Genomic DNA, 21562 nt, shown 5'->3' with positions numbered 1-21562 from the left:
GCTAATTAAGTGCTTCTTTGTGTTTTTTATATATATATGTACTGTATATATATTTTCTTTTTATTATTATTTTTTTTTTGGGGGGGGTCGGATTCAATCTATAGATTTAGATTTACAGGTGATACTGTAGAATCAAAATACATTTCTAAAATGATTTTTTTTTTTTTTTTCCTCATTTTATCAGTCAAAAGATGAGGCTGTATGGGATAAAATCAGCAACATATCAGAACCAGCTGATCATAAATGTGAATATTAACTTTACACATATCTATCAATGAAACTAAATATGAATTGAAGTACGGCCAGTACTAACAGTCACAGTCTGTGGAGGCCCAATTTCACCATATTGTCTTACAAGGTTGATATAAATGTATATCCACACATATATCAGTTTTATTTCAGTTTTATATTATTGTTGTGGTTAAAAACCCTCTGACTCTGTGCACATTGGCTACTTCCATTTGTAATATATGTTTTCCTTTTTTTTCCCTCCCCAGTCTATTGAAGAAGTGGGCGGCTACGTCCTGATCGCCCTCAACACAGCACCCAGGATTCCTCTGGAGAACCTGCGCATCATTCGAGGTCATTCCCTCTATGAGGGAGGGTTTGCACTTGCTGTGCTTGCCAATTATGACAAACCTACGGGTCAGCGCACCAATGAGCTTCTTCTGACCAGCCTGACAGGTAGATTCAACCCGAAACCCTAGACTATTGTAACTCCCTCCTGGCAGGTCTACCTGTTAGCGCCATCTGACCTCTGCAGCTCATCCAGAATGCCGCAGCTCGACTGGTCTTTAACCTCCCGAAATTCACTCCCACTACTCCGCTCCTCCGCTCCCTTCACTGGTTACTAGTAGCTGCCCGCATCCGTTTCAAAACATTGGTCCTTGCGTACCGTTCTACGAACAGATCGGGTCCAGTGTACATCCAGGACATGGTCAAACCTTACATCCCAGCCTGGTCCCTCCGCTCTTCACCTACCAATCGGCTTGTCGCTCCCTCAGTGCGAGCTAAACACTCAACAAAATCACAACTGTTTGCTGTCTTGGCTCCTAAATGGTGGAATGAGCTCCCCAATGACATCAGGACAGATGAAACTCTGTACACCTTCCGCCGCAAACTAAAAACACACCTCTTCCAACTTTACCTTGAATAATAGAACTTTAGTAGCACTTAAAATGACACTTACTTTTAGCACTTTGTAGTTTGGCTTTCTTGAAGAAATTGTATTTTCTTGATTCTTGTTGTTCTGGGTTTTGTACCCTCATGGTTGAAATGCACTTATTGTAAGTCGCTTTGGATAAAAGCGTCAGCTAAATGAAATGTAATGTAATAAAATGATCAAGTTTGCTATGACAGAATGGCACTGAAAATGTCAGTATTATTTTAAAGCTATAAATGTTTTAACAGCAGCAAAATCATTTATTTTGCAGAAATTCTTAAAGGAGGTGTCAAGTTTGGGAACAACCAGCTCTGCAATGTGGAAACAATACAGTGGTATGATATTGTCAATGGTGACAGCAAACCCAGCATGGAGCTCCCAATGGCGAGCAACAACCCACTTTGTAAGTACTATATTACTACATTTCTCAGCTGAGGCCAAAGAATGCAGTAGTTAATTTATCTGTTGTTTGTGTGTTTAAAGTGAAGTAAAAATTTTTGCATCTTTACAGGTGGAAAATGTCACTCAAGCTGCTTCAATGGTTCATGTTGGGCACTTGGTCCTCAAAACTGTCAGACGTGTAAGCTGGGATTTATGTTTTAACTTTTTATAAGTGGAACAATAAAAAAAACAAGAAAAGATCTAAACTCTAAACACTAAAAACTGTAATTTTTTTCATATAGTTTCTATACTCTTTAATTGAGAAACAACGGATTTCTTTTGCACTATATTACATATTCACTGCATACAAAGCCAGGTTAAACAAATTTGCACACATGCTGCATCATTTTTGCTATAATCTGAGCATGTTATGAAGTACAGTTTTAATTTGGCTTCAAAATCACAAACTGAAAAATTGCTTACTGCTACTGGTCACTCCACTGAGTTTGTGCTGTTCTCTTCTGCAGTAACAAAGCTGAACTGTGCACAGCAGTGCTCAAAGAGATGCAAAGGACCTTCACCGAGCGACTGTTGCAATGAGCATTGTGCTGCAGGCTGCACAGGACCCAGACCCACAGACTGTCTGGTGAGGACACCTTCATGTCCTGGACAGGACTAATGAGTAAAGGAGCTTAAAAAACAAGTTACACTGAATATTTAACTCCACTCCATTAAATCTGGATGAGCACCCTCCAACAAAACAAAGCCGTCACTCAGCAGCATCTGTTTTTATGATCAGAAGTATTGTTATTAGTTTCAGTACAAATGAGACATGTAACTGCAGATTAAATCTTTCGTTTGGCAGTGCCTCGAGTGGAAGCGTCTGCTCTGCCTCTCTGTGCTGCTCTGAGGATTAAGCCAAGGCTGTGATAGAGGAATGCAGTGTTATCATTAGTGTGAGGCTCTGTTTTGGTCGCAGGGTACGAGATGGCTGTTGTTTGTGCTGCAGGCCTGTCGGGACTTCCAGGATGACAGGACGTGTAAGGACGCCTGCCCGGGCCTCATGCGTTACGACCCCAACCTGCACCAGCTGGTTCCCAACCCACATGGAAAGTACAACTTCGGGGCCACCTGTGTCAAGAGCTGCCCACGTAAGAACGGCTATAAACAGAGAAATAAGTTCAGACTGTTATTCTTTTATTGAACTTTTAGTCCTCTTAGACAGATATATTCATCACCCTACATAAAAGCATGCACTGTCGCTGTTGTCTCGACAGTCAGGATAAATAAAATAAAAGTAGCTTCACTTGCCATTGTGAAAAACATAAATTTATTCCACATTGTGGTATGTTGAGCAAGTGCCCAGGGTGTCCTTCATGGTTGTTAGACACTCAGTGGTTACAGTTTGTCCAAGTTTAATTATAAACTGTATAACGAGGAAAGAAAATGATTGAGTTTCAGGGTGTGTTAATGCAACAACTGTTCTTTATAAGTTTAACTTGCAAAGGTCTGCCCCTGTATTACTCAGTCTGTATGGCATGACCTACATCATGTACCTGTGGTCATACTGTTGGATTAATTAATACAATCTGTTTCTGATAAAAGCTCAATTTAGATTTTTATGTCTGATGTTTTTATATTTTTTGTTTTTGTTTCCAAATGATTTGTAATATTTAACCTGTACATGATTACTATGACATCTAACATATAACAGCTTGTTTGGTTTTTTTTCCAGATAATTATGTTGTGACTGATCACGGAGCGTGTGTGCGGACGTGCAGCGGTAACACGTACGAAGTGGACGAGGGGGGAATCAGGAAGTGTGCCAAGTGCGATGGACTGTGTCCAAAAGGTAGGAGGTTAAGCTGTTGCTGTGGAGAAGATGTAAAGAACATAAAGCAATCTTTAAAGGTGCAGTTCGGGGGACTTTGTTACTTTTGGACAGATCAACCCATTTCCTGTCTTACTATCAAAGCTAAGCTTTATGCTAGGCTAAGCCGCTATCTACAATCTTTCCAGCTCTTGGCTAGAAAGCTAAAATAAAAGTACTTTACAAAGTGCCAAACTGTCTCTAACTTACAATTCGTATCCCCATGTTATATAAATATGATATATTATATTATAGTGTGTAGTTAGCTGATGTGATTAGCTCCACCTTGAGCAACTACATGTTGATGCTGATGGGAACGTACTGCAGGCATAATGGGCTCATTTACTTTTGATGCTTTAAGTGCATTTTGCTAATAATAGTCACTACTTTACTCACATCATGGCTTCTTTTACTTGAGTTAAGCATCTGAATACAACTTTGACATGTCTTCTCAATGGTTTACAGTGTGTAACGGACTTGGAGCGGGAGACCTGACTCACACTCTGTCCATCAATGCCACCAACATTGACTCCTTTAAAAACTGCACCAAAATCAGCGGTAACATCGCCATCATCCACACATCGATAAATGGGTAAGTCAAGGATGTCAATTGTTTTACAGTCTTCCTGCCAGTCTGCAGTAATAAATTGCTGGGAATCTTCACCAAAAGCCAATTAAATGTATTTTCTGAATTGTAGGGATAGCTATACCAAAACACCAAAGATGGAGCTGGCCCAGCTTGATGTGTTTAAGACGGTTAAAGAAATTACTGGTAAGACTACGCAAGACCTGAGTAATGCATGACAACCTGAATGCACACTAAAAGGGTTTCACAATTAACAAACCATTCGTTGCTTCAGGATACCTGTGGATTCAAACGTGGCATCCGAGCCTGAACTCACTCAGTCCTTTCGAAAATCTGGAGATCATTCGAGGAAGAACTAAACGGTAGGTTCTTCGTAAAGACCCCCCGTGGATTCACAACCGCTGGATCACGAGGAAGAAATTTGTAGTGTTATTCAAGGCTGTCGTAAAATCGTTCCTTTTTTTGCTCCTCTCATCATCCTTGTTCCACCTTTCTTTGGGACAGCGGTAGCCGCAGTGTGGTTATGACTCAGCTCGGCATCAACTTCCTGGGCCTTCGGTCCCTCAAAGAAATCAGTGACGGAGACGTGGTCATTATGAAGAACCAGAACCTCTGCTACACCAACAAACACCACTGGAAGAGATTCTTCAAATCAGAGAGCCAAAGTGCTACTATAGAGGGAAACGCTGACGCTGCCACGTGTGGTAAATTCACCAAATTCAGGGAGATAGTTGTACTATCTCCAATTTAAAAACTGGATAGTTATGCAGGAAAGATCCCTTCTTGAGATTGTATGTTTGGTTTTAGCTCAGAGGAACGACACTTGTGACAGGAAGTGCACCGCAGACGGCTGCTGGGGTCCGGGCGCGGACATGTGTTTTGCCTGCCGTGATTACAGCCGTGACGGGAGCTGTGTTGATTCCTGTAATATCCTGGAGGGGTAAGGGGAGAATTGACTGCCTTTTTATCTCTGAAATGCAGCGATCCTTATTTCAAACAAACAAACAAACAGTCTAAACATCAGATCTGTGGGCTCTCCGGTTCACTCCTTCAAAGTCTATTTTCATACCCCAAAGCATTTCCAGACTTTGACATCAGATGAATTTGGGGGGATTATTAAAAGAAATGCGAAGACCAAATACAATCCAAGGTTTCTGAAGTTAAGTCACCAGTAGATACAAGACAAAACTTGTAGCAGCAATTTCACATTCACTCACTTTGTGTTTGTCTTTGGAGATCTCTCTCAAAAATTGAATTTGAACAAGCTTAAAATTTAACTTCTGTCCTCAAAAAAAAGGATCGAGAATTTCACTTCACATGTAACTGTGAGGGTCTGTGAGCATTGTTATTGTTTTTGCAGAGAGCCACAGGAGGCGGTCATGAATAAAACCTGCATGGAGTGTCACCCCGAGTGTCATCGCATGAATGGGACTGTGACCTGCAGTGCGCCTGTATGTGTCACCAACAACTAAACTAACACATTGTTTATGAAATGTATTTTTGTGACAGAATCGAAGAGCACCACAAGTTAAGATTTACGCAGCGTGAAATCCGTTACACAAGTGTTGGTGCTACTGATTTCCTCATCAACAGCAGCCTTAATACCATAATGCAGCACAGACACAAGACATGTTGTATTTAGAAAAATAACTCTTGTATATGCTCATAAATTCCATCTATAATTGAAAACAAGTTCAGGCCCACTTTTTTTTTTGGGCAGGGGGGGGGCAAATAAAGATATATTATCAAAAATAGAAGTATGGTTTGAGGGGTATTTCGGGAAAGTATTAACCCTCGTGTTGTCCTTGGGTCAAAATGACCAGCAGCTGTGTTCAATCAAGTTCTATTTTATTTCTATATTTTCATATTTTTTGGGATCATTGGTGACAAGGATGCTGTGAGGGTTTCTTTAAACCAAAAAAAAAATCCCCAAAAATATAAAAATATAGACATAAAATAGAACTTGGTTGAACACCGCTGTGGGTCATTTTGACCCAAGGACAACACGAGGGTTAAATTCCAGCTCTTGTATGCAAAAGGTGCATCAGAGAACTGATTTGTTCCTGCCTTTTCTGTGATCTTAACTAAAAAGCATGTAACATGACTGAGTGGATTGTCATTGCCAAACATTTGCTTCTTAATGTGGAAGATGTCTGCAGCTTGCTTTGAGAAATTATTACTATGAGACAGTGTGGTTTACATAATATTTACAGCTACTGTCAATTGAGTTGTAAACATGATAAGTCTTTGTTTTTTTACTTTCAGGGTTCAGGAAACTGTACAAAGTGTGCCAACTTCCAAGATGGACTGTTCTGTGTGTCCCGCTGTCCTCAAGGCGTGCCGGGGGAGGACGACACGCTGGTGTGGAAATACGCAGATGACATGAAAGTGTGCCAGCTATGCCACAAAAACTGCACTCAGGGGTAAAAAGCACTGTTCTGCACCACATTTCTCTGCGTTGGAAACATTTGTCTGTCGTAACACTGATGCAGAAATGCATCCGAGCCTGACGGGGTCAGCTGTGGTTCTGTTGGCACAGATTAGAGAGAAAAAGTTGGCTTTCAAAGTCACGCAATTCTTGCTGAGATAATTGAAATCTGACAATTTAGGAAAGATCGAAAGACCATACCAGTGTCATTCTTATTTTCCCATTTACATCAAATAAAATATGCTATGATTTATTCTTGTTTTGAAAATTATACTATATTTTTTCCATATATCTGAATACTTTTTTGTATCTTTGCATGGAAACCATTGGTTTCCATTTATTCCAGTATTTAATGTTAGAGGTCTGCGCTACATTATAGAACAAAACAGAACTGAAAGCAGACCTATTTTTCACAGTGATATACAAACAACATTCAGCCAGGGTGGTATACTCCTGAGTAACCAGGGTAGTGGTTTTGGGACTTTACACCACTAAAAGCTGTTGTGTTGACAGGCCTCTGTGTCTGTCTTGTGCAACTCTTTATGAAGAAAAATATTATAATATTTCCCCGCGCTTTCAGAAGATTTGTGTTTCGTTAATGCATCACTGGACTACATGGAAATAAACAGTCCCCAGTTGACCCCAGTCATTGATGCATCAACAGTATTTAGTCTTGTAGACGTGTAACAAATTACAGAGAACTTGGATGCTTTTACTGGCAGAAAAGAAATCAAATATGCTGGGAAACACAGACGTGCGGTAACGGTGGTTGGTTTGACTTGCTTAGTCAGACCTATCTGCACCGTAGTGTGCCAGAATGATCTGGCTGTATAATGGACTGTGTAAAAATGGACGTAGTCTCCGGGTCTGAAAAAAGAAGCCAATGCACAAGTTCCTTAAAGTGCAATACCACTGAGGGCCACTAGGGGCTGGTTCAAAAAAAAAAAAAAAAAAAAAAAAAAAAAAAAAAAAAAAAAAAAAACTCTGGCTCCAATAGACATACAAGATACAAGAATCATCAACTTTTTGCATGAAATTTAAAGTCAGTAAATTTTTCTCACACGCCATTGTGATATCATTCACTAAATTCAATCCTGCTGATCAGTGTTCTGGTGGTTCTTCTGAAAACAATTGCATATTTAATTAGATATTGGGCCTCAAAGAGAGGTATGTTTGGGTTTGGGTTGGTTTCATTGACATGCCTTGGGTACAGAAAGATTTCTGGTTGAGGTGAGTGAGCGTAGTGTCCTCAGGTTCTTAATCAGATCCATCCCTCGCTCCTCCCCAGATCGTCCACATATGATCACTAGTGGCTTTAAAAAAACAACAACAAGATAGTGATAGACAAAATGCCAGATTGAAGGCTTCAAATGAACAGTTCACAAACCAATTAGTGGTGTCATGGTGGGTTGCACCCATATATTATTCTGGTATCGGAGGAAGAAAAACTCTCTGGCAGATCTTGTTGCCACAGGGATTTTGAAAAAAGTATGACACACATAGCAAAAGATGAGGAGGATGTCACCTGAAATAGTCAACCAAAGGCCAGACTAGGTTTGTGATGGACACTGACTGTAAAGCATTTGTTTATATCCATAAGAAAACAATGTCTCCATGTTTAGTTGCAGAGTGAAAGAACACTGACAACACAGTAACATTAGATTATTTGTATTGATTTGTTTACAGGTGTGTTAGACCTGGTCTCGAAGGCTGCCACATTAAAAGGTGAGTAAATACACTAATGTGTGACACCGATCTTCATTGCTTAAGGATACGCCGACTTTGCCCAAGTTAGTTGGGCTAATCAAATTTCCCCTCGTTGATTAAATTCACGAATGTGCTGCTTTCTATCTGCGTTCTTAAATCAGCTCGCTGTCTTTCAGCCCCCCTGGTCTCTCAATGGTTGCGGCTGGTGTAGTCGGTGGGCTGCTGGCTGTTCTTATCGCAGGCCTGTCTGTCTTTGTGTTGCTACGCCGACGCCACATCAAGAGGAAGAGGACCATGCGCAGACTGCTCCAAGAGAGAGAGGTAAGATGAGAGAACTGAGTCAACACACTCGCATGGTTACAATAAGATGTAGAGAGAAAGCGAGACAACAGGTTTTCATTTCCTATTCTACAATATTCTATTTTTTGGTATAACATATCGAGCATTGATCTGCTACAGTGACTTTTTAAAGCAGTTTGTGAGATAGCATTTGAGCCCTTCGTTCCTTCTTTGCAGTTGGTTGAACCTCTCACTCCAAGCGGAGAGGCACCGAACCAGGCTCTGCTGCGGATCCTGAAGGAGCCTGAGTTTAAGAAAATCAAAGTGCTGGGATCTGGAGCTTTTGGCACAGTTTACAAGGTAATATAACAAGCCTCAGGTTTGTGTCTCCAAATACCTTATTGTCAAAATTATACTCCAGTGCTGAGGCTGTACTGAAGCTGGAGCTCTGTAACACTCTATGTGCCAAATCCACAGAGCCAACACCCGTCAGCGTCTCACTCATCTACATGTGTTGTCAATTTTTCAATTAAAATGTTTAAGTTGCCAGGTCACGCATGAGTGACTTCACTCTCACTTTTAATGCTGTTGTATTAATCACACCGGGAACGTGTTTACGCGGTGACATTGTTGGAACTCATCTTTCAAACAGGGACAGGAAGCTGGTCTCCTCAAGGTTAACAGCTTATTTTAGGCTTGGTTTTAGGTTGGGGAAAACCTCCAGAGAGAGAATGTAAGTCAGTGTGCTGCTCTTCTGTACAAAAGCAAGTGTGCATGTGTCCTCATGGATCCCTGCCTTTGTGAGGACCAATTTCAGTTTTAGACCTTGACAGTGAGGACATTTTTGCAAAGTATAGAACACAAATTCATTGTATGCTGTATGTTTGAGGGTTTTACATGCACATCAGTTTTTGTAATTGTACTGTATAGGCCAACATTTGCATGTATGCTTGTGTGTTCACTTGATGTTTCAGGTGTTATTGCAGCCTGTAAAATACATTTTAAAAACTTGTGTCCCTACAGGGTCTGTGGGTTCCAGAGGGAGAGGATGTGAAGATCCCAGTGGCCATCAAGGTTCTAAGAGAGGCCACATCACCCAAAGCAAACAAAGAAATCTTAGACGTAGGTTTACTGACTGATGTGGTAAACTCTGAAACTTACTGTAATACTGAGTCAGAATGTCTTTCTGACTCCTTCAGTTAAGTATGTGCTGGTTGGAAATGAAAGTGGAAATCTAAAAATGTTACACTCATTTTTTTGTAATTACCACTATATTTTGACATGATTGAAAAGGCCCAGAAGTACCTCGGTGTGTTCCACAAACACAGACAGTTAAACATTAATGTATCCTGTAATTTATAGCACATTAGTTTGAAACTAATGGCCACTGTTTTCCTTGTAATGGAGAGCGTTTCATGTTACCTGGTGACCGTCTTATGGGGTATAGGAAACATGATTGATTCTTTGGAGGGCAGTGTTTGGGCGTCGGTGTGTAATCCAAGGCTGAGGTGTTCTGGAAAGGAATGCAGTCCCGACACCGCACTGAGAAAGCCACCTGCTTTATATGCACGATGCAAAACAGACGAACGTGCATGCCAGGTCCTGTGATTTTGTGGTGGTGCTGCTCAGTCACTGTACACGAAAAACGTCTTTCTCAACCGACTGTCAGAATTACAGAGCTTCTAGCTTAGAAGTGGCTATTTACCGAACAATGATGATACTGTAATAGGCATGTAGAAAATATCTGGGATGTAGTTAATGCACTCATGACAGGAAACTTACTAAATAAAGCTCAGTTTGAAGTGCATGTCTTCTGGCAGGAAGCCGTTTTTACTGGCCAGTGCCAATTATCCCCATGGCTTTTTTTTAATTTATTTTTTTCTTATTGAAGTTGACTTTCTGTTATGATGACAGAGTTTCTGACCTCAGGCAACAAAATAGAGTTGGCTGTGCATGACTGCTGCCAAGAAACTTATCACCTAACACTGTGAATTTCCACAAATGTTACGTTTCTCAAGCTGCCACTATAAATGTGGACCAACATTTATGTAAGGGAAGATGAAAATAGCTGTAAAACTTTGAATAAATACACTTATTTTATGGTTATTTGTGTCACATGAAAATAACTGAAGAATAATGGCGCAAAAAAGAAAGAGGAAAAACTTGTGTATGTCTGTATGCACATTACAGGAAGCGTATGTGATGGCCAGCGTGGAACACCCCCATGTCTGTCGTCTGCTGGGCATCTGCCTGACCTCCACGGTGCAGCTCATCACCCAGCTGATGCCTTACGGTTGCCTGCTGGACTATGTCAAAGAGAACAAAGACAACATTGGCTCCCAGCACCTGCTCAACTGGTGTGTGCAGATAGCCAAGGTAAGAGAGACGGCTCAGGGAGATATCGATTTACATAGCGTGGTCTGTTGAGTATATTAGACCTGTATGGGGCTTTAGTGGTTATTCTACACCCCTAGGCTAGATATTAGGCTATAAAAGTACTGTATAAATCCAATGTTGTTTATTTTCAATATCAGTACAGTTTATCCAATGTCTTTGTGGGTTTTTAAATCATTCAGGGAATTTAATTTAATATATGTGTGTGTATGTGTATATATATATATATATACTGTACTGTATATACTGTATATACTGTGCATTTTATATTTAATATTTTTTTCCTGTTATTTTATTGCTTTTTATTGCTTTCCTGTATGCTGCTGTAGCGAAAAAAAATTCCCCTTGGGGATTAATAAAGTAACTACCTAACCTAACCTAATATCTGCTGTCAAGAAAAGTACTCAAGAAATTTAGTTGATTATGTGACTAATCAGTTGATGTGACAAGCCAGTCGTGACAGATTTCAGCACTTTCAGATCTTGTCTGTGGCGAGTGAAAGCATTGCTCTTATGTAACAGCCTCCACTTTATCATTTGTTTGACAAAAGGGTATGAACTACCTGGAGGAGCGCCACTTGGTGCATCGTGACTTGGCAGCCAGAAACGTCCTGGTGAAAACTCCTCAGCACGTAAAGATCACCGACTTTGGTCTGGCAAAACTCCTCAACTCCGACGAGAAAGAGTACCACGCAGATGGAGGAAAGGTTGGTTGGAGATTTAAAGTAGTCAAAGGTGTTTTTCTGTTACCAAGAATTTTCTTTGAGCAAAATATTAAGACACGGGTTGTGATCTCTACCTTAAATGTTTTTTAGATTTATAGTCATCAGTTGTTGATGTTGCACAAAAATAGGCCCAAATATCAACAACATTATTTGTGCATGTACAGCCTGTTACTAAGAGGGTGCTTGTTTGACAGATGACTTCCTGTAGATAAATCAGCTCCGTTCCATAAAAGATGTAATTTTTGCACTTAGTTGTGCTCTAGATCGAATCTCATGTAAGGGGTGCACTATATAAATAGTTCCTGTCAGTGAGCTGACTTCTAAGAGAAATGATGAATAAGTTAAGTTTCTTTTTTTTGTTGTTGTTTCTTTGTGCCACTGGACTATTTTTGCTTACAGAAAAACACACCGTGAATGTATTTGCCTGTAACTACAGGGTGACCTGTGCACTTTGTCTCTGCAGAATCCCCTTACTGTGATGATTTACAAATATTCTCTTTGTTTGGCTTAGTTTGGCCATAAAGCCAATAATATGGTATAAAGTCCCTGAAGTAACCAACTTATAGATCTATACTGATGTGTTACCTTATTATATTGTCAGAACTCAATTACATGTGTTTTTTTTAAGCAACAGATAATAAGATAATTTGGACCAATAAAACATTTGGTTTTAGTCCAGATATCTACATTGTCAATACCAGAAGGACAGATGTGAATAGTGTCCACTTCTTTGAAATATATCCTGACAAAGTTGTACTCATTTACCGAAACCCACCACTGCTGAGATTTCCTTCATTCACTGTAGTCAAGATGCACGGCCATAGAGAAACATGCTGTTAATTAAAGATTACAGGACAGGGTTGAAGTCTGACTTTTGGTCGTGCAATAAAAGAGTAGCTATTAATTGTAAAACATCTATAGTTTTGGAGCAGACTTGATTATTATGCATGAAACTATTTGAAACGTTGTGACTCTCTTTGATGACATCCTTCTGCTTCTCATCTACTGTAAACTGCAAACTGGAACAAAAACCTTGAAATCAAAAGTAAATGTTTGCATTTTCAGTAACTTCATAGTAACATTTTTATTTTTGAATATGTTATCATTGCAATTCTCCACCAATAGGTGACACTAAAGTTGTATTATACACTGAGGATGGTGATGAATGTGATTTTAGTAAAAACGCCAAATTTGATAAATTAAGTTATCACTCCTTTTACCATCCCCTTACAGATATTGCTGTTAAAGGTCTAATATTGTATTAATTCAGAATTCCATCACATCTTTGATTATAAAGCAGATCTAGGCACTGTATAAACACTGTGGAGGTGTCAAAATACTCAGTCCACAAATAAATGCAAATGGCCTGTATTCAGCAAATTTGCAGTTTGGATGTCCAAAAGTTTGTGATGTCACAAACTCCACCCTAAAGACGGCCCACTGTTCAGTCTTTTAAGAAAACAGAGCAGTCATTCTGTCGCAGAGCTAGTGGGCTACAAAACTGAAGAAATGGTTGTCCTTGGCGTGCATCACTCAGAAGAACGTCATTGATATCAATATGCTTTATAGACACAGACAGCCTGTTCTTGGCAGACCTCCAAAGAGAAGCTTCAGAGACATGAAAAACTATATCAAGACTGTGATTCAAAACACAGAAAAAGTGTAAAATGTGGGACCTTTAAGAGGATCAATCCTGTCAAAGCTGCTGTCTCAAAGAGCTATTAGACTTCTCATCGTATGTATTTGAAACCACCGCTCGAAACACAGGCATCTACAATTACAAAAATCATCTGATAAAATGTATGATGTAAAGTAGTGCATGGAAAGACTGTAATTTTAAAGGAAAATATCTTTTGTTTTAGGCGTTCAGCCCAGGAAACATACTCAGGGAAACTTTATATATACACTATACATTAAAAAAAACAAAAAACTTTTGAATGCTAATGTTTTATCATGTTTGGTGCAAATATGTTTTGCATTTTTTAATTATGCAGATTAGTATTGTACTAAAATGCTAATTTTTGTTCCACAGGTACCGATCAAGTGGATGGCTCTTGAATCCATCTTGAACAGAACATACACACACCAGAGTGATGTATGGAGTTATGGTAAGTCACCATCATAATGTGGTGAATATATGCTCTACCTCTGACCCAGTAAGGCAGAACCTTGCATGCAAGGTCCCAGATCTAGCTCAAATCCTTGTGTAACGTCAGATATGTAAAACAGCTGGGCCCCTGTACTCGTGAGTATTGGTGACAGTCTCACTGGAGAAATATTTATTCATTGCTAAGTAAAGTGTTTTAACAGCAAGCGAGGCAGAAAGAGGACAGTTATTTTCAAGCTGCAGATAGGATGTTGTTTTTGGAATTAATAAAGCTTGTCAACATCTTAAAATACAACATGAAAAGGAAAGAACATCTTGCAAGCATCTGCGGTTTTAAGGACACAGGTAGCGCACACCTACACTAGCAGTCTCAGAAGGACAATTTCACATCAGAGTAGATTGTTGCTTCAACCCACATAAGCTGTTCTTCCAGCTCAGGAGCACACATGCACAGATGCCTACACACAGAGAAACCAAACACAGTGCAGTTTTTTTTTTTTTTAATGGGCCAGCTTCCAGATCTTCTTTTCCCGAGGGTTTGATCATGCCTTCCGCTCAATATGGCAAAAGCATCAACAGCCCCTGGCAGGAGCGATGGGCTTCCTTTCCTCCTTTTCCCTTCTTCAGTTCCTCCAACACAGAGATGCATCCTGCTCCTCACTCCCACTCCTGCAGGCACAGCCAATTTGTCAACATGGCTATTTTGAAACTGTGTGATATTTGAGATGTGTACATCCTGTCACTCATTTCTTCTTGTTTATTGGGAGCAAAAACAAACTGAGTGACAGCTCGTCGGACTGACGTTTACCAACTGTTCTTCTTTCTGCACTGTAGGTGTGACAGTCTGGGAGCTGATGACATTCGGGACCAAACCATATGATGGGATACCAGCCAGTGAAATAGCTGGTGTACTGGAGAAAGGGGAGCGCCTGCCTCAACCACCAATCTGTACCATAGATGTCTACATGATCATGGTGAAATGTAAGCTCATTAGTGTGGATATGATTTACATAACCTACACACATTTAGTACTTTATATCAGAGGCGCAACATTAAGTACATTCATTAATGGACCGAAAATTAAATGCCCAAATTTGAGGGTTCCTTCTAAAATGTGAGAATTTGTTCTGTTTCTTTGTCTTGTATTACAGAAAAATGTGTATGTTTGTTTTTGTGACTGTTGGTCAGGAAAAAAAAAGAAATGAAATGACCCCACCTTGGGCTCTGTGATATTGTGATTGGATTTTTTTTGTAACTGTTTCTAATGTTTTGTTTTGTATGTTGCAGCCCTACCTTAAGCATTTGCTTTGATTGCTTTAATCAGACAAGCTGTTTTCTAATTGAGCTTCCTGCTAAAATCTCTTATCATTTCTGCCAATATCTTCAAAAAAAAAAAAAATTACTTGACTTATCTTTATGATCTCTGCTGATGTTTCTGCACAGGTTGGATGATTGATGCAGACAGCCGGCCTCGTTTCCGAGAACTTATCGCAGAGTTTACAAAGATGGCTCGGGATCCCTCCCGTTATCTCGTCATTCAGGTATAATTTTACTCCAGTTCTGACTGCTTCAATCTGAAGTCTATTTGATGATGAGTTGCAATGAGAGATCCACAAAGCTGAGGAAAGCATTTCTATTTCAGGGCGATGACCGAATGCACCTACCGAGTCCTACAGACACCAAGTTCTACCGCAGCCTGATCAGCGGGGAGGACATGGAGGATGCCGTGGATGCAGACGAATACCTGGTACCACAACATGGCTTCTTCAGTAGCCCGAGCACCTCGCACACCCCACTTCTTTACTCCACAGTAAGCTCCTTCATATCAACAAACACAATCAAATGTCTTTGATCAGGTCTGTCAGTCCTTCTGAAGGTGACTTTTGTGTTGCCACGGCTCAGATTCAGGCAAAAGCTGAGAAACTAAGCATCCTGACACAAGAAAAGAAAATAATTAATCAATAATTCAAATTTGTATTGCAATACTACTGCTGATATTTCAGAAAAACTTGGAAGAGTGACTAATTTCTCCAGATTGTTTCATAGTTAGCCAGTTAACTCAGTTTAAAACTGAGACAACAACATGTGTTTCAAGCCTGCTTTTCAATCAATGCATTCCACCTCCACAGTACTTAACACAAGACTGTTACAAAAATGTTGTTACCAATGTCACCATATTTTAGGCTGAGTGTCTTGCTCCTCATGAATCAACTTATTTGGGGATGAAAGTACATGAAATGATACCTCACCTCCACAAACACACACACCAGATTCACTCACAGTCACCTTCTTCGTCCAGAAACGTAAAGAATAAAACCAGCTGTTTTGGAGGCAGTGAGCAATTCCCCAGAAGAAGCAGCATTAATTGAGGGAGGAGAAGAAGTTGCACCACATGCTCCAGCACTGCACACATTACCGACATGCAGCCAACTGTTTGAAAATTTAATTGTGCTATTTTAACCGTGTTTTGGGAAATGGGATTTCTGCATAAATCATTACCCCGTGAGTCAGAACGGAAATAAACAGTCATTTTTGGAGCTTGTTGAAAACAATCAGCTTTCACTTCAGTCAGCAGAGACAGAGCAGCAGCTGCTAAACTGAACCTGGCTGATCGCGCGGTGTTGAAGTCTTACCTGGCCTGAACCCTTCTGACCCCCAGCAGCCCTCATTCTGTTTAATTGTCCCGTCTTGACCCCGCCCCCTCATCATCCTCCATTAGCCCCTCTCCCACGTTTCCTCCTGGTCGCCCTGTGATTGATGAGAGCTGAATGAGGAGAACTCTTCCACCTCGGGTTCAATGAAGGCCATGTGTAGGTCTGGTTCTTCTACCTGGGATCATTGCCGGCCACTGACAGCCTGGTTAGCCCATATGAGTTTTCAAGTTTGATTACCTTTACAGGCACCCAGGCGCACTTTTGAAAATCTTTGTCCAATAAAAGCTCAGAAGAGGCCTGCTTTTGTAATACCACTGATACGGCATGGCCCACTGAGGGCAATATATATAAATATATATATATTTCTTTTACAGATGGTTGCTGCTTCAGCGTGTTTAATTTCCTTTTCTTGTTGAAAGTAATTGCACTGCCACAGCTGTCACTCGGCTCTCTGTATTTGCTCGGTTTGTATGGTTTCACGCAGTTCATAGTGCTTTGACTCGAGAGTCTGACAGACATAACAAAGCTTGTCAGATTGCCTGAATGAATATGAATCTGCTTGGTGGACATTTATTTCGATCCCCATCAGCTTGTACTGAAAATGGCAGCTCTAACTTCTTCACGAGCACCATAAAAACACATTACTATCACAATTCAAAGGGAACTGACTGTCCCCTGAGAGGCTTTAAAATAAATCACATCGGCCCAAAGAAACACACACACTTAAGAAAAAACTATAAATAAAAAAGTAAATCAGAATTCAATAAAATCCAAACTGAAATATAGCAAAACATGTTTTTTTCTGAATTGAGCACTGCAGATTTACTTTATAGTAGGCATTGCCTGCTTTATGGTTATGAGAGGAATATTTAATTGTTCACGGCTCTATTTCCTGTATTTGTTGTGTTGACATTATTAGACTTTAACTAAAGTTTATGTTACGCACTTTCCAGAGCTTCAACAGCAGCATCGGAACATGCCACAGCAGAAACGGCTTATTGGTGAGAGAAAATTAAACCTTTCATAAACACTTGGAGAGGAGTACCCTCTTTGTGTTGAGCTTTTGGTATCATTTCAAACCTCTGCCCTTTGTTACAGAACGGATTCCCGAGCAGAGATGGAAGCGTGGTCCTCCGATATATTCCCGACCCCACAGATAAAACTTGGGAAGACGCCTTCCAGCCCGCTCCAGGCAAGTGTCCTTCATCTTTAAAACCCCTCAGTGATTTTACATTTTAATGTCTTTCAAGAGAAGCCTCAGTAGAGCTCGGATCCTCTGTTTGATTCAGTGATGAAGGTTGACATCTAGTGGTCAAGCATCATGCTGCTGTATTTACTGCAATGCTGTCCCAGCTTAAGAACATACTGTACTGTAGTCATTTACTATTTGATTGAGTCTTTCTTCCAAAGGTTTTACAGTCCCATTAGTGCATAAATCTTAAGACTCTAGTTGGGGATTTAAAATGATAACGGTTTAGCATTAGGGCTGGGCTCATGACATATCACATATGTATTATTACCATCTGTATATCGCCAACCGCCTTCTATGACACTTTTTCAGTGTGTGTTTATGGTTATGTATCTTCACTGGAAATCTGCAGCTTCTGACCACCGACCTCCACACACCACACACCTGCAGAAGCAATTTGTCCTTTTCACAACTTACAATAGACCAGAAGACAATTTCATTATCCACCAAACTGGAAAATTGTCTTTTAGCACATAATAACACAATAAGAGTTTAAATACTTAAAAGTAATTTAATTAAATAGACTAATTTAAGGAGGTTATGAAGAATATACTGAATATTTTTTAACTTTCAGACAGACAAATCCAAAGGTCAAAGCATCTTTGAATGCATCACTAAGTAGGTATGCTTTAAACAGTCCCTGCTCACAACTGCATACAAAATGATGGATGTAACTTTAATTAAAAAGAAATGGAGCACACAATATGTTCACTACATTGGTTTTCTGTCTGTAACCTTTGACTTTAAATACATTTTTATCATATGATGCTCTCAAACATTTAAAAAAAAGATTTCCTGCAATGTTGGAAATCAATCTGCAGACTTGGGGTTGTAGGAAAAGATCAGCTGTAATGTTTCTGGGCTATATGTGCAAAACCAGGGTCGCCTTGGTGGCCTAGGATTTAAGGTATAGACCATGAGCCACAACATCTCCAAGCTGTATCAAGCCAGGTGGCCCGTTCCTCTCCCCTCAAATACTTTCATCTATATACAGTCAGCTAAATAATTAAATGCAAAAAATGACCCCAAATGTAATCAGAAATAAGCAAAACTTGAATCATGGTGTATTAAGCTGTTATAGACTTAATGGGAATTAATGTAATTGGCTTTCTTACAGACTACATGAATCAGAGCGGCGTCTCAGACATGGTCAATCCTATCTACCAGCATCCTGGTCCCCCTCGCACCCTCCTTCCCACAATCTCTTCAGACGATACAGAGACGGAGTACCTGAACTGCTTTAAGAACGAGGTCAACGGACCCGAATACCTCAATGAAGTCCCGTCCCCCGCCATCCTCCCGCTCACCTCCAATGGCACAGTCCACAACATTCAGAAATACCAGCCCCAGAACAGCATAGACAACCCTGATTACCAGCAGGACTTCACTCCCACCTTCAAGACCCACACCAACGGACACATACCGGCAGCAGAGAACGCAGAGTACCTGGGCCCAGACTGACAACTGAGTGGAATAAGAAACTGTTTTCTTCTCTATTAAGAAAGATGCTGTTATCTTGGCTGGAAAAGCAGAGATAAGTGGTACCATCAACAATCATGTCGTACTCTGTCCTTATGGAGTTAGGCAGCACTTTGTGCAGCTTCCTGCATTGTTTGCATCCCTTCACATTAAACCAGTCTCATCCCAAAGAGTTTTTGTCTGACCACCAAACGACAAACTGACTTTTTCTTCATGAAAGCAGGACGAAAGCCGAGTTGCACTTGACTCGGTTGACCTTAGAGTTGCTGGACCAGCTACACTCCACCCTAATGATGTAAGGAGGTGGAAATGTCTCCTGAAAATCTCTGAATATTATGCACAAAATACTACGTGATCCAAATGTGTCGGTGGAGGAACGCTATTAAAAGGATGCGAACGCCTCCTTTTTTTTAAGGAGGCAGAAGCTCTGTTGCAAAGAACAGAAACTGGCAGCTCAACCCAAAACACAAGTTGTAGACTCGCTGGTTATAGACTCTGTGAAGTCAAGAAGAGTAAAGAGAGGTTTTTTTTTTTAGGGAGTTTTAGATTCCTGAGGCCTGACGACGCTCCTCCGGAAGGATGAGTCATCAAGGAAGCAACATTTTGCAATGTATAGAATGTATAGCCAGTGTAAAGGGGAGTACTGATGAATTATATCATTTTAACATGTTACCTTTATCTTCGGAAACAGTTAGCCTGAGACTAGAGAGGAGAGTTCCTTGTTTGATATGCGTCATCTCACACGAACTATTTAGAGAATGTGATGGCAAATACAGCCAATGCGATTGTAGTCATGTTCGCACACTGCTGTTTTGCAGCACTTTTGTAAAATGAAGCATATTTGTGGAGCTACACAAAGTTAGCTGAACTCAGAATTTGTTCGATGAGTGTGGCATACTAGTCTGCATATACAGGAGACTCTATTTCGGCCCTGCGACTCATTACTGCCCATTAGCTTTCCGACAAGCTATTTCTCCTCCGCTCATTGACCTAACAGACAATAACTTAATCAGGAAAGACAAAAGTTAGAAAACAAATCTGTGGCCCCAGTTATGTTCCCATGTTTCTATTTTTCATTTTATATCTTGTTTTAAAATGCTGGTTGAACTGTTAGGCCATGTGACTAATTTTGTAGCGTTTCCCTGTGATATATTTAAGAGACCATTTGAATGGCCAGAAACTAAGAATGTGTCCGATGTCTGTGGTTTATTATTATCACCAGGATACTTTGTTCTTTTGTTTTGTTTCGCACAGGCTGTTGACGCCATTTCTATGAATTTGTTCCTAGCTTTAAAGTCCTTTGGTCTTCCGAGAGCATTAACTTTGCAATTATTATTATTCCTAGTTTTAAAGGAATATACTGTTGTAGCGGCCTATGAGCCCACTTTTGCAGATTTTACACAGGTACGTGTACAGACAACAGTGATTATGATGTAATATACCCCAAAATAGTCACGTATAATTTATACTCTGTACACGTTTTTTTGTCATATCATATGTGAATATGCACTTATTCATGAATTGTGATTATTTCCTTCAAAATTTAACATGAATAAATCTTTTTTTTATGGAACTACACCTTTGTTTTTTTTTTCTACAGCTTTACGGAGTAAGATACAGGGAGAAGGGCAGGGAGTCTAACGATTCACTCATCTACTCAGTCTGTGTCTCAGCACTTCAACCAACAGTCTGATAAAAGGCCCCAGAAACAGATCAAAGGCAAGCTTGTTGCTTATGCTTCTTTGTCTCTGCTTAGAAAGCTGATTATATTGTTTAACTCCGAACACAAGAGTACAAGTGACCTTGTTCTAAACTAGGAAAGTGTGGAGAAACTGAGTCGTACAATTAAATAAACAAAAGGTTTCTTTAACACCGGGACAATATATGTTAATGGATGCTGTGTTCAAGGCAGAAAAAAAACTTAAAAATAAAATGTTGACCCAAGGGAAAGGATTTGTATAACAAACACCCCAGTTATAATGAGCTGCGAGCACAGAAAATCATAAATATCCAGCAGATTTGAAATCATTAGAAACCTTGATTGAGTTTAATAAAATTATCACATTTATGTAACGGGTTAGGATGTCGAAGGTTAAATGTTATAGATTGGAGTTACATTTAGCTAAATGTTGTAGAAATGAGTTTCAGTAACAAATGTTTCTATTTTACTATAAGCACTTGTTTGGACCCAAGATGAGAGATTTAGGTAAAATACTTCTGGTGAATCGGGTGAAGATTTTAGCAAATAAAGATTACCTTGGAATCACCAGTTGATTAACTATATCAAGTGAATTATTTTTCTTTCATGAGTTTTCTGAAATTTCATGTTTAAATATTGTATGATCTAATTAAATATGTGTTCATTTGCATACATTTACAGCACAGATGTTTCAATGTTGGATAAAGTTGAAGGTTTTTACAAAATGAATTATCTCTTTTTATCACTCCATGAATCCATGAGGAAATACTGTCAACAAATTGACCAGTACAGAAAAACAAAAAACAATGTTTTTGTCTGCCATGACTCAGCTTAAGATTCCAA

General features: G+C 39.8%; 1 protein-coding gene across 2 annotated transcripts in view; it reads left to right on the top strand.

The window, feature by feature from the left end:
• The window catches only part of egfra (epidermal growth factor receptor a (erythroblastic leukemia viral (v-erb-b) oncogene homolog, avian)), a 41307-nt gene extending 20711 nt beyond the window's left edge, over positions 1–20596 (top strand). Inside the window, exons 3-28 of one of the 2 annotated variants that reach the window (XM_069157647.1) lie at positions 498–684; positions 1434–1565; positions 1674–1742; positions 2071–2189; positions 2553–2694; positions 3279–3395; positions 3879–4005; positions 4112–4185; positions 4274–4361; positions 4504–4703; positions 4807–4939; positions 5360–5450; positions 6265–6422; positions 8114–8152; positions 8311–8455; positions 8651–8773; positions 9437–9535; positions 10604–10789; positions 11358–11513; positions 13564–13639; positions 14473–14619; positions 15082–15179; positions 15281–15385; positions 17246–17293; positions 17391–17484; positions 18659–20596. In XM_069157647.1, coding sequence (XP_069013748.1) covers positions 498–684; positions 1434–1565; positions 1674–1742; positions 2071–2189; positions 2553–2694; positions 3279–3395; positions 3879–4005; positions 4112–4185; positions 4274–4361; positions 4504–4703; positions 4807–4939; positions 5360–5450; positions 6265–6422; positions 8114–8152; positions 8311–8455; positions 8651–8773; positions 9437–9535; positions 10604–10789; positions 11358–11513; positions 13564–13639; positions 14473–14619; positions 15082–15179; positions 15281–15385; positions 17246–17293; positions 17391–17484; positions 18659–19002 — 3297 coding nt within the window. In that variant the 3' untranslated portion in view covers positions 19003–20596. Of the gene's footprint in view, positions 1–497; positions 685–1433; positions 1566–1673; positions 1743–2070; positions 2190–2552; positions 2695–3278; positions 3396–3878; positions 4006–4111; positions 4186–4273; positions 4362–4503; positions 4704–4806; positions 4940–5359; positions 5451–6264; positions 6423–8113; positions 8153–8310; positions 8456–8650; positions 8774–9436; positions 9536–10603; positions 10790–11357; positions 11514–13563; positions 13640–14472; positions 14620–15081; positions 15180–15280; positions 15449–17245; positions 17294–17390; positions 17485–18658 lie in introns of both variants that reach the window. The other variant, XM_069157646.1, reaches the window with a different exon arrangement.
• Positions 20597–21562: the final 966 nt, after the last annotated feature.

The sequence above is a fragment of the Embiotoca jacksoni genome, unplaced genomic scaffold (assembly GCF_022577435.1).
Source record: "Embiotoca jacksoni isolate LCO1_2020_lvr unplaced genomic scaffold, fEmbJac1.0.p SCAF_22, whole genome shotgun sequence".
NCBI lineage: Eukaryota > Metazoa > Chordata > Actinopteri > Embiotocidae > Embiotoca > Embiotoca jacksoni.
The sequence above is the reverse complement of the archived record's forward strand: the minus strand, read 5'-3'. Positions and strand labels throughout refer to the sequence as shown.